The sequence below is a fragment of the Grammomys surdaster genome, unplaced genomic scaffold (genome assembly GCF_004785775.1).
Source record: "Grammomys surdaster isolate TR1022 unplaced genomic scaffold, NIH_TR_1.0 342, whole genome shotgun sequence".
Lineage (NCBI taxonomy): Eukaryota > Metazoa > Chordata > Mammalia > Rodentia > Muridae > Grammomys > Grammomys surdaster.
Genome location: NW_021604761.1, coordinates 245,206 through 257,027, shown reverse-complemented (window position 1 = coordinate 257,027; position 11,822 = coordinate 245,206). Strand labels below are relative to the sequence as shown.

Genomic DNA, 11,822 nt, shown 5'->3' with positions numbered 1-11,822 from the left:
GGCCAGAAACTCCAACTAGAAGCCCCTTCCCCTTTTGCAGCCCTTCCCCCACCCACATGTCTGAGGATGGGTACAGGGTCTCCTAGGAAACTGGAGGAAGAAAACTGCTGGGGCCAGACTGTCTGGGGCTGGTGGAGCAGTGGCTTGAGAGACGGTAGGGTGCACAGGGGTAGACAGAGGTGAGAGATTTTCCCTCCGGTCCCGAGGCCAGGGCAGTCTACCCAATCCCAGGTCTGGTGCCAGCCTATGCAAGGCTTGGGGATGGCCGGGCCTGTGGATCCCCTGGTCCTGATTTGGATCCTTTGCCTTTGTAGGGCTGCTCTTGCTCTCCTAGACACCCCTGAAACCTGCTCAGCATCTACGATGGGAAACCCTGCTTCAAGGCTTGGTTGTCTTGGGGGGAGGAGGAGCCGCCCACGCTTCAGCCCTAGGGCTCACACCAGCCCCAGGACCCAAGGAGATCTCTCTCCATCCGAAGCTCCTCAGGGCCCACTTCCGCCAGGGATCCCCTGGGCCTGGTGGGGCTCCCGTGCTGTCCAGGTGACAGAGGTCACAGAGACTGTGGTGACAGAGACAGTAGTGACAGAGGCTGTGGAGATGGGGCCCTGCAAGCAAAGAGGGCAGCCAGTCCAGGTGAGGCAGGATGGCTCTGGAGTGTGGGGAGTTGAAGCCGGAAGCCAGATGAGGTGAGTACATTCTTCTTGCAGGCGCCTCTAGCACCCCTGGACACACTGTGCAGCTGGCTGGATGGCATGGAGGAACTGCAGGCTTCACAAGGACCCCTGGCTGCAGATGCCACCTTGGCTGCTTCCCAGCTGCGGGAACAGGAGGTACGGGGGCTAGGGGATAGGGACAGGTTGGGCTACTCTGTCCTATGAGCCCCAGGCCAAGCCACTGGCAAATAATAGTGACCATCATGTGCTTAAATACAATAGATCTGGTCCCCCAGAGTGAGCTGAATACATATAGCTGTCAATGTTCCCTTGGCCAGTGATCCCCTTTGTTTAAAAAGGGGGAGACAGTGGTGAGAGGAGGGGCAAGGACCCCAGAACCCTGCATAAGTCCCCCAACCTCATGTCTGGCAGCTGCTCCTGCGCCTGCTGAGGGAGCGTGCACCACACGTGGAGCCAAGATTACGAGAGGCTGGGAGCCCATCAGGGCTGTGCACACGATGGCACCGTCTGGTACAACAGGCAGAAGCCAGGTGACGCCACAGATGGGGGCTGTGAGGGGACTAGGGCAAGAAGGGCACCACCGACAGCTCCTCCATCTCACCCCAAGGCGGAGGCTCCTGGAGCAGCTTGTTCCAGCAGTGCAGAGCTTTGAAACAGCCTGCCAGGCTCTGCTGCTGCGGCTGAGCCCGAGTGAGCAGCTACTGGCTGAGCTGTGGCTGGGGCCCAAGGGCCTTGAGGAATCGATGCTGTACCTCCAGGTATGGCCCAGGCTTGGGGTGGGAGTCCATGGGATGTCACAGGCTCAGCGTCTTTGTTTGTTCACAGGAGGTGTGTGAGGGGGTTGTGGCGTGTGCCAGGGAGCTGGAAAGGGTTTTGCAGACTGGCCAGAGGCTGGCAGAGCTACTCACTAGTAAGTGGACCTCAGTCCCATCATTCAGCTGGACAGCCACCCCAGGCAAGAAGTGCTGAGGGCTCATATTTTGGAACCCACTGAAAAGCCTACCCTTAGCTCAGGGCAGACATCTGTGCCATTTCCCAGGTACAGGGCCTAAGCCCTGAGTTCAAGGTCTCCATGTCTTTGTCCTGTGTTAATGGTTCCTAAGGCCCCTTCTAATGCTCTTATCCCTGCTACCGGTTCTCCTTCGATGTCAGCACTTCCTCCCTGGCCTCTTGCCTCTGGCTGCAGGTGACCAAGCTCAGCTTGTACGACAGCAGCTGAATCAATTCCAGGAGCGTGTAAAGCTGACCGAGTCACAAGTCGCCTGTGCCCAGCAGAAGCTGCTATTTGCTCAAAGGACAGAGTCCTTCAAGTCCTCACCCCCGGCAGGCCTGGAGGCCCAGCTTGAACTGGAAGAATCTGCCTCAGTCCATCCAGGGCTCAAGGATCTGAAGCAGGTGTTTGTATCCCCCTTGGCTCCTGGTAGAAGAAATACCAACCAACCTCATGCCCTCTGAGGAGACTGTACCAGGGAGCTAGAGTTGCCGGTAGTACATACTTTCTGTCCCGAGCCAGGGCTGTCTAGAACAATGCTGGTTTCCTCCTGTAGCTGAGTGCCCAGCTGGTCCAGCTAGCAGAGCGGCTTGAGCAGCTGGCACAGTGGGCAGAGACTTCTAGTCAGGAAGAAGAACCCACAGTGACCATCTGGGAACAGAGCCTCTCATCAGGTACACCAGAGCCTTGGGGACACCTGGGAGCACTTGGGTTATTTCCACCAGGCCTGGGAGTAAGATTAAGCTCTAGGGCAGGAAGGGTGCCTTCCTGTGTTCAGGAAATCAGGGTTGGGGTGAGTGTTAAGGTCTTGCCAAGGCTGGCCCTCAGGTGTTCATCTCTCTCTCTAGCTACGCTTGGGGCAGATACTAAGCCCCTGGAAGGGCACTGGTCAGAGACTCGAGAACAAGATGCTGGGCTGAAGGCCATATGGGAGCCAGCTGTGCAGATCTCGTGTGGCCTGGCAGAGCAGGCAGCCATTGAGAAGCTGAGGCCTGAGAGTGACTGGAACCCGGGTTTACAGGTATCTTGAAAACCTTGGGAGAGGAAGGTATCACCAAAAGTCTCCTGGGAGGAGAGGTGATCATGGGGACACTGGACAACTAGGGTTCTCGGGGGCTGAGCTATTGTTTGCTGGCAGGAGGAACTAAGGTAGATGACTCTGGGAGTGAAGATAGTATGATATTGGGGAAGGGGCGTGGGCAGTGGAGCCAGCTAGAGGGATCGCTAGTGATGACTTCATGGCTCTGCTCTCAGCTTCAGACAGCCTCAAATCTCCATTTAAGGCTGCAGCTCTCCCAGTGAGGTCAGGGTTTAAGATCAGTCCATTCCTGACTGCTAGGCAAGGATAGCTCCTCCTTTGACAGCACTGTAGAGCCTCCAGGCTGTGTGGGTAGAGGTAGGAGCTGATGTATATACGTGCCTTTTCTAGCAAATAGAATTCCTAATTAAGGTTAAAACATTGCTATGAAGGCAGATTTCTGAGTTCGAGGCCAGCCTGGTCTACAGAGTGAGTTCCAGGACAGCCAGGGCTACACAGAGAAACCCTGTCTCGAAAAACCAAAAAAAAAAAAAAAAAATTGCTGTGAATGAGTCCTACTTATGCAACAGCTGGAAAGAAACTACGTAAGGACCAAGATAGAAAGAAATTTACTCACTTACGACGCACAGTCTGGGACTGTCCAGTGTTTACTGTAACAAAGAGGCAAGAGTGGGGCTCCATGTGGCCCCCTTGTCTATAACGTAGGCGTGGCTGGGGTGCGTGACACCCTTCTTGAAGTTCACTGTCTGCCTAGAAGTTCTAGGTTCCTTCCCTGATTCTCAGATTCTTTTCTCACTCTTGGGACTCTGATGGTCTCCTGGGCCTCTGGATCAGGCTGTCACCAACAGGGAAGGTCAAACTGTAGTTACACACTGACTCTAAGTTCTGAGGGCTAAAAGTCTGAAATGGACAGAGCTGGCTCCTGAGAACCGTGAGTAGGGATTTGATTCGTCCTTTTTCGTGCATCTTATTCCTGAGCACTCAGTGTATTTTGTGTCCCCTTTTGTATAATATATTTATATATATAATATATTTATACTTATATAAAATATTATAATATTTATAATTACATTACATATCTATATGCAATGTAAAGTTTAGATATATAAGTATATAATATATATTTACTTTGTTCTTAGTTGTGTGTGTGTCTCACTCATGTGCACAAATACGTGTGGATACCCACAGAGGCCAGAAGAAGGTACCAGATCCCCTGCTGCTGAAGTTCTAGGCAGTTGTGAGTTGCCTGACTTAAGTACTGGAAACTGATCTAGGCCCTCAGCAAGAACAGCGAGCGCTCTTAACTGCTGAGCTATCTCTCTGGCCCTCCACCTTACTCTATGAGTCAGAGTCTCTCTCCCTGAACCTGAAGTTCTTATTTGTCTAGTCCAGCTGACCACAGAGTCCCAGGAATCTTACCTTTGCCTTTCTAGTGTTGCGATTACCACATAATAATGTGGTAATTTGTTATCTTTGTTTGTTTTTTTACATAGATGCTAGGGATCAAACTCATGCTTTTCAGCAAATACTTTACCAGCTGTGCTATCTTCCCAGTCCCCAAATTTCCCCTCTTTCCCCTCATTTATTTATTTATTTGTTTGTTTGTCTGTCTGTCTGTCTGTCTGTCTGTTTATTCATTCATTCACTTTACATCTGGATCACAGTGCCCCCTTCTCCCGGACTCTCCTCATCTAGCCCCTCCCTCTCCCCCTTCTCCTCTGAGAAAGAGGAGGCCCCTCCTGGGTATCAGCCCACCCTGGCACATCAAGTTACTGCAGGACTGGGCGGATCCTCGCCCACTGAAGTCAGACAAGGAGGTCCTTAGGGGAACGAGACAGTCCCTGCTCCAGTTGTTGGGGGACTCCCTGTCTTTTTTTAAGGACAGCAGTCACATCGGTGCCAGCATTCCACTGTGATCTCACATGTGTAACTGCTAGTTCTACCTGCAACTTCCTCTCTCTAAGGCTGGCACTTCAGCATGGGAACGGGCGGTGGCGATGGGGGATTCAGTTCACCCACAGGGAGGACCTTGCTGACTTTCTTCACCCTTCCCTGAGCATCAGCACAATGTGGGGTGTGGCCACCCTCCCTACACTGAAGAGGCCTTGGGGTAGAAGGACTGGGCCAGCATCATGTGTGGTCCCCTTGCTAAGGTGGTGGATAGTGTGAGGCAGAGGATGAACGGAGTAAGGAAGAAGGCTCAAGATGTAAGGCACATGGAGGAAAAAAGATTTTGCCCTTCAGCTTTTCCTACTCTGAAAACAAGTAGTACAGCGGGCTACTCTGATGGCAGGAGTTCCCGTGGGGATGGCAAACCCTGGCGGTGTCATGGCTAGGAAGGACAGGAGACGCTGCCTATCGGAGCACTTGCCACTTGGGCCTGCTAATGGACCTGCGGGGCTGCCAAGCCGCCATGTCTAGCCCCTCCTGTGAGAGGTGAGCCTGCTGGCCAGCTGTTCCCGCTCCACTCACACTGACCCTCTATCCTGCTCATGTCTGTTCATCTCTTCTCCAGGAAACACACCCTGGAAGGGATGCTGCTGTTTGTCGGCCGCCTTGTAGAGAAGTTGGTCTTATGCCCTCAGAGGTTGAGACAGGCTGAACCCTTGGGGACCAAGGTGGGACCAGTGGCCAGAGGCTCTGGCCTGCACTGTAACTGTGGATCAATCCAGGGTTAGCTTAATGATACCGGCTCTTGTGCCCTGGACACATCGGTCCTTGATCCACACTCTTTTGTAAGACCATTCGGAGGTGCTGGCTGGCCTGAAGTGCTGGGCAGGACTTATGAGAGGCTCTGGAGCATCAGGGCATTGGGTCAAGAGAGGTTGGTGGAGTGGTGGACAATTTTGGTTATGGGGTCCTTCAAGTTCTCGAACATTTTCCCCTAATGCATAGGTGGTACAAGCACAAAGCTGGGTGTTAGAGGAGCTGCCTGGGGCCCTGACCCCAAAGTCCTGGACTCAAGCTCCAAGGGAGACACTGGCTTTGAGGAGTCTTGACCAGGGGCCTCCTGGGGAGCTGGAGAGTAGATATGAAGCTTGCCTCCTGGGGAAGATTCCAGAAGAACTGAGCTGGAGGCCATGGTGGGCAGAGGTCATGGAGAACTGGAGTCTTAGGAAGCCAGAGCATAGCAAGAGGAACCAGGAGAAGAGGGACCAGTGGGAACAACTGGAACAGGGCCACCAGGAACAGGTAAGGGCAGACAGATCCATCCTCTATTCATTCCTGGGCACACGATAAAGGACTCGGTTGGGGCCAACATACACCAGGGTCTTGTGGAGACACTGCCTGTATTGCCTTGGTCATAAAATAAAGTGGCCTGGGGTGTGCTTTGTACCGAAGCCACAGGCAGCACTGAAACATTTCCCAGTAGGACCTTGTGGACACCTTCCTGGCAGCTGGGGAGCAGGACAGCGTTGGACAAGGCTGGCCTAGCTCTAACTGGGGGAAACGTGGGCCTCACCACAAGCTCTCCATCACGTTCGAGCCAGGGATCTCCAGTGGCCAGAAACAGCCCAATAGCCTGGTCAGAGCAAGGAATACAGAAGGGACGAGTACACCAGTGGGCAGAGGCAGGCCCAAGGTCCAGGGAGCCTTGGTGAGCAGGTGTGAGTGTGGGTCTGTAACAGTGGGGAGGGCAGAGCCCCAGGAACTGCCCCCAACCCCTGTATTGAAGGCTTGGTATCATTATCCAACTCCCCCCACCTCCATGCCCCACAGGCAGCACGGGGAGCCATGATGGTTCGTGTTGGAGGTGGTTGGGCAGCTCTGGATGAATTTTTGGTAAAAAATGACCCAGTCAGAGGTGAGAGCTGGTATAGGAAGGGACATTCAAGTCATCAGGGCCTGGTGATGGGTGGGTAGGAGAGGTTTGCCATCCACTCTGGCCTAGCAACATGGGATCTCTGAGCAGCAAAGGGGAGAACCAGCCAGAAGATCCACGAAAGGTTCCTATGCTGGACTCCTAGTGTGCCAGCCCCTGAGGTCATCACCCTGAGGCTCTGGACCTCCGTCCGAATGGGCTCTAGCAGACCCCTGTGTCCGAAGGTGAGGGCTGGGATGGGCTTCAGAGCCAGGGGCTAGGTCCCCCAGATGGATTGAGCCCCGGGGGATCTTGGGGAGCTGAATACTGAGGTGAAGCCTGGCCGTCTCTTGCAGACAGGGCTGCCAATTGGCAAAGAACACAGAGACCCCAGCTCCTACAAGGTCAAAACCTCAGAGAAGCCCACTGAGGAGAAGCTGTGAAGACACCAAGATCCAGCAGATAGGGACAGGAAACCGTGGCAGAGCATGCTCAGGGACTGAGCAGGAGCCAGGAGCACACAGAGTAGGGGTTGTGTCTCTCACTCACTCGGCAATAAAGAGGAGTTTGGGGAACTGAAACTCTCTTTGGTGGGTCTTCATTTCCCTTGCAAAGTCCATTCAAAAGCCACAGGGCTCGAAGCCTGTAGCTCTCCACCTCCACCCAGTGCCGGCCCCGCATTCTTTTTGAGTGACTTGTAGTACAGAGGGAGGAAAGGAGGGACTTTGCAACTCAGCAGCCTCTCCCAGCTTGAGTTGCTCAGAAGTAGCCCTGCCCCGTGCCTTAGTTTGCGCTTACCTGCCCACTCCACCTGTCCTGTGGGTGCCCAACCTGGCTTCAGCCCCGCCTACCGCCCTCAATGGGGAAGGGACTTGGGTCACCATAGGGAGGGGCCATGCAGATTTAAACGCTTGTGGCGCGGGGCTCCCGGCGTGGAGGGAGCGGAGAGACGGAGGACGCTGCGCCAGCCTTGTCACGGACAGGTGGGGAAATGAGGGCAGTTTGGAGAAACGAAACTGAAATGCGGTGGGAACCAAAGGCCAGCGGCCCCCAGGCGGACTTAGTGAGGGGGTGAGGGACCATTCTGGGCCCCATTTACCTGGGTAATCTGAGCTCAGGGCTGGAAGTGGGAGGCTCCTGAGTCTTGGGATGGGTGGGGAAACTGAGGCCCCTGCCAGTCTGCTGTGCGGGACGCGTGAGGGTGTGGGTGGCGGGTGTGGGTGGATTCTAGCAGGATATGTGGTGTGCTGTTTGGCCCTGCAGGTGGGATCAGGGTGAGCAGCCACAGGGAGAGCCCTTGGGTGGTATTGGGACCCCTGGGAAAGAGAGGAAGGGGACAGGGCTGTGTCCGTACCCCCACTTGCTTATCATGCCAACCTTGCACGCGGTCACTGGCTCCCGGTGCCCTTCTTGGTACTGGTTACAATGGGGGCAAAGGCCATGTTTTCAATCTCCATGTGCGCCGGGCTGTCTGCCTGGCCTCCGGGTTCTGTTCTGATCTAGCACAGAGCAAGCAACAGTAGCAGTGGGCCCTTGTACTCATCCTTGTCCTGACCTGGAGTGAGGGGTCCACCCTTCATTGTGGTGACAGAGGGTGTTTGATACCCCAGAAATCCTGACCCTCTTTTCTCTTGGCACCTAGGGAAGCCTGTGGTGGGCTTCTAGTGAGACAGGGAGCTGTCTCATAGCTGTCTCTGCCTGGGGAATCTGTGCTTCCAGCCTCCCCCCAGCCCCTTCATGGTTTAGCTATACTGCTGCCCCAAACCCTGGGACCCTGATTTTTTATCTTTATCAACACTACCTGCCTCTCCTGCCCACCTTGATGGAGCTCTATATGCCCCTCAGGCACCCTGACTCCTTGACCCATGTGTCTGGTTGCCTTCCCAGGCAACCCATGCAGATGCCAACCTCTTCTAACCTCCTGGGAAGAGGCAGGGCCCAGGGAGAGTCATACAAGGCCCAAGGTCACCCACAAGCCAATAGGGAGTGGTTGGTAACCACAGGCTGCATCTTACACACCAGAACTCCTTCTCTCTCGGGCCCCACCCCTTCCCCAGAGTCCCTGCTCTCTGGATCTTTGTCAGTGGCTTCCCATCCTGAATCTCCTCTTTGTTCAGGGAACCCGAGCTGCTTGCTTAAGCTTGTGTCGGCTTCTCACTTAGGCCTAGCCTTTCTGCACAAAGCATGCTTGTCAGGGCTGGCTGTTCATGTCCAGGTCAGGAGCCACTCAAGACCATGTCCTTCTGGCAGTCTCTGTCCCAACTGTAGTTCCGAGGCCCCGTGTCCTACCTTTTCTGGGTAGTGAACTGCTTGTCCTGGATCCCCACCCTCATCCACCCGTATTTCAGGGGACAGCGGCATCCACCACCCACGGGCCTCGCCTCTGTGTTCCGCCCTGTCCTGGGCATCGCCATGCATGATCCCCCCCAGCTCAGTGCTTTTAGGTAGGCAATGAAGGTACCCAAAGCAATGTTGGGAAGCAGAATCTGGAATGAGAGGTTACAGGTAGTCTTAGATACTGCCATAGAAGGGACAGAGGGCAGGTTGGTGGGAGAGGCTGGTCTGCCATGCTGTCTAACTTGTCTCTGAAAATAAGCAAGTCTGGGCAGAACTCAGAAGCAGTCTCTAGGATGCCATTGGGTACCTACTTGAGGAAGTACAGGAAAAAGAAGGCCTGGGGGATGGACCTGTCCCTGTCATAGTGGCTTCCAGGCCACGCTGAGCATCTGTTATCTCTTCCAGTCATCTAGAAAAAATACCATTGACTCAATGCACACTGTTGGCTGGGGTTACTGGGGTGTGACCAGACCCCGCCCCCTCCCTGGGAGTCTTCTCTTTGGCCAGAGTAGCTGTACATTCTCATTTACTGGCAGCTGCCGCATGGCTATGAGGACTGCTACATCACCGCATGGCTATGAGGACTGCTACAGCATGGTGTAGCGGCCCCTCTCCCCCTGCCAGTCAGGTCTGCCCTCACAAGTGTTTTTCTATGGACCCTGGAACTCACTCTCCCTGTCTGTAGTCAACTGCTTCCAGGCCTTGGTTTCCTGGACCTGAGTAGCTCTTCTGGGACCCAGAACTATGGGAAATCCATGCTTTAGAATGGAAATACTATGTCCTAGAGACGGTGCTCAGACTGCAGGGTGTCACCTGGGAACAGAAGTCTAGGCTGTGCCTTTAGCCGTTGTCGCCACACCCCATGTGCCAGCCACATCTGTTAGGTAGTGAAAGGGGCCCTGGTCAGTGTCGCTGACCATTTGGCTTTCCCACCGTGGACACTTCCTCCTCCACAGTCAGGGAACTTATTAGGTTGTTCTTCCTAAAGATACAAGACGACCATAAAGTAGTCCTGTGGCCCCACCAAGCTGACACAGAACCCCAGTCACTCTCAGGCTCTAGAAACTGGTCCATGTCACTGTCAAAGTATAGTCAGTGAGTGAGTGACTGACCAGAGCTCTTCTCCAGAAAAGTGGGCCTTCCCTAGGTTCCTTCCATGCACCTGTTTCACTTGAGGTCCGTTCTCGCCCAGGAGTTGGAGGTTGGGTGGCACCTGCTCCCCAGGCTTTTGACCTGAGCCCTTGTTCACACATGTGTCTGTCAATAGCCCTTCATCTCTTCTAGGGATACCTGCTCTACTAACTCTTTTTGGAACTCTGTGTGGCTAGACCCATTTGGATGCCCCTCCTCTGGCTGCTCAAGTCATCACTAGCACCTGGATTCCTGTGTCTGTGGGCCCTACCCAGGGCCTGCAATCTAATCCATAAGTCCAGACTAGCCTGGGAGTCCCAGGATCAGCCCATGTCACGAGTAAACTGCCTATTCCTGACTGCCTTCCTTAGAGAGTCACAGCCTTCCGCAGGCTCAAGAATCAGCCTGGTAATGGTTTATGCTTCCAAGGGTCCTTACCACTATGTTTTAACTGGCCCCTTGTTCTGGGAGATCTTTTCCCTGGCCAACTTGATGCTTGGCCATTGCCACCCTCTTGGGTTGGTTCCTGGCTTCCTTTTGAGCCTCTAGGCTGAGCTGTGGGAGAAAGAGACACTGGTTCCTGCAGGAGGCAGGCTGACTATGAGGAGGGACATCCACAGATACAGGGACATCAAGGGAAGCTATGGATTTGAGAGTTTGGGATATATTAACCAAGACATTCCTCCTAAGTTAGAGCCCTGACCACCCTGACCACCCTGACTTAGGATTCATCCTTGGCAATGGGTTCTGCTCCATGTTGAGATCCACTGTTCTGGTTTGGGGCCCCTAACAATGTACCTGCCTGAGCCTTCCCTCACAGCTGTCCAACTGGCCACTCTCAGTCTTTTGTGCCCTTACCCCTGTCATCTTGTGTCTTATACTTTTTTCCATGCCCCACCCTGTACCCCGAGAACATACCCCACCCCTGAAGAGCTGAGTGGTGTCCCTGATACTAGCAGCGTGGGCACTACCTGCTCTGCTGCAAGTTGGTGGTGGATGCTGCTGACCCTGTCCAGGTACTTGCCGGGTTGTAGGCCTGAGGCCTGAGACTCTGAGCAGCAGGCTGGTGGTAGGATACTCCAGCAGGCTCAGGAGCAGCCTGAGGGAGGGAATGAAGAATGACATTTTGTCAAAGCCATGGCTGGAGTGCCATCTTGGTAGTGTCCCTAGGAGCCATAATTTGATAGCCTGCAGACTCTCCTCAAATCATGTGAAGAGGCTGAGCCTGTCACAGGTCCTCAGATAGGGCAAGTCTTAAAAGGATTAGTGGGACCACCTGCTCATAACCCTCCCTAAGCTGATAAGTATCTATTCTATCAGATCATGTGATGCCAAAGCCTGACTTCTCACCCACAGGATAGGCTATGCACTTGCCTTGATCGTGCTGCCCAGCAAGCTAAGCTCCTTCCCATTACCTGCATGTTCTGCATGTGGTGTAGGCATTGCTGAGGAGCCTTAAAGGTGCTGATGATGGCATGGAGGATTCCTGTGGCCATGGTGCAGAAGCCAGGGCCACAGGAAGTCTGGCTGAGAGGTGACAGGATGAACTTTGAGGTGCCATGGCAAAACCACGAGGGCTTAGATGGGTGTGAGGTAGACCAGTGGACATCCAACCTGCAGCTATCCCCAGTGAAGCACCTTTAAGAACAGACTGGCTGTGTACATGCCTTTAGTCCCAACACTCGAGAGGCAGAGGCAGGTGGCTGATCTATAGAATGAACTCCAGGACAGCCAGAGCTACACAGAGAAGTCCTGTCTCAGAAAACCCAAAGGGAGAGGGAGAGGGAGGGAGGGAGGGAGGAAGGGAAAGAAGGAGGGAGGGAGGGAGGGAGGGAAAGAGAGAGAGAG

General features: G+C 54.1%; 2 protein-coding genes across 2 annotated transcripts in view; both read left to right on the top strand.

The window, feature by feature from the left end:
- Positions 1–363: 363 nt before the first annotated feature.
- On the top strand, positions 364–7,020 carry LOC114630652. Its single transcript, XM_028778927.1, has 15 exons — positions 364–633; positions 708–830; positions 1,086–1,204; positions 1,282–1,432; positions 1,500–1,584; positions 1,861–2,069; positions 2,222–2,339; positions 2,514–2,686; positions 4,998–5,140; positions 5,220–5,322; positions 5,600–5,896; positions 6,078–6,302; positions 6,425–6,509; positions 6,618–6,751; positions 6,863–7,020. Exons 1-15 carry the CDS (start codon positions 364–366, stop codon positions 6,947–6,949), a joined length of 2,322 nt encoding a protein of 773 aa, XP_028634760.1. The 3' UTR covers positions 6,950–7,020.
- A 412-nt stretch (positions 7,021–7,432) lies between these two features.
- Positions 7,433–11,822, top strand: part of Eppk1 (epiplakin 1) — a 15,380-nt gene continuing 10,990 nt past the window's right edge. The window contains exon 1 of the mRNA XM_028778931.1: positions 7,433–7,489. The gene's annotated coding sequence lies outside the window, so the exon portion shown is untranslated. The remainder of the gene's footprint in view (positions 7,490–11,822) is intronic.

Excerpts from the sequence above, each read along its gene's own strand:
- LOC114630652 (XM_028778927.1), top strand. The coding sequence starts at position 364 with ATGGGAAACCCTGCTTCAAGGCTTGGTTGTCTTGGGGGGAGGAGGAGC. Across the intron at positions 634-707 it reads AAAGAGGGCAGCCAGTCCAG|GCGCCTCTAGCACCCCTGGA; the intron begins GTGAGGCAGGAT and ends TTCTTCTTGCAG. Across the intron at positions 2,340-2,513 it reads GGAACAGAGCCTCTCATCAG|CTACGCTTGGGGCAGATACT; the intron begins GTACACCAGAGC and ends CTCTCTCTCTAG.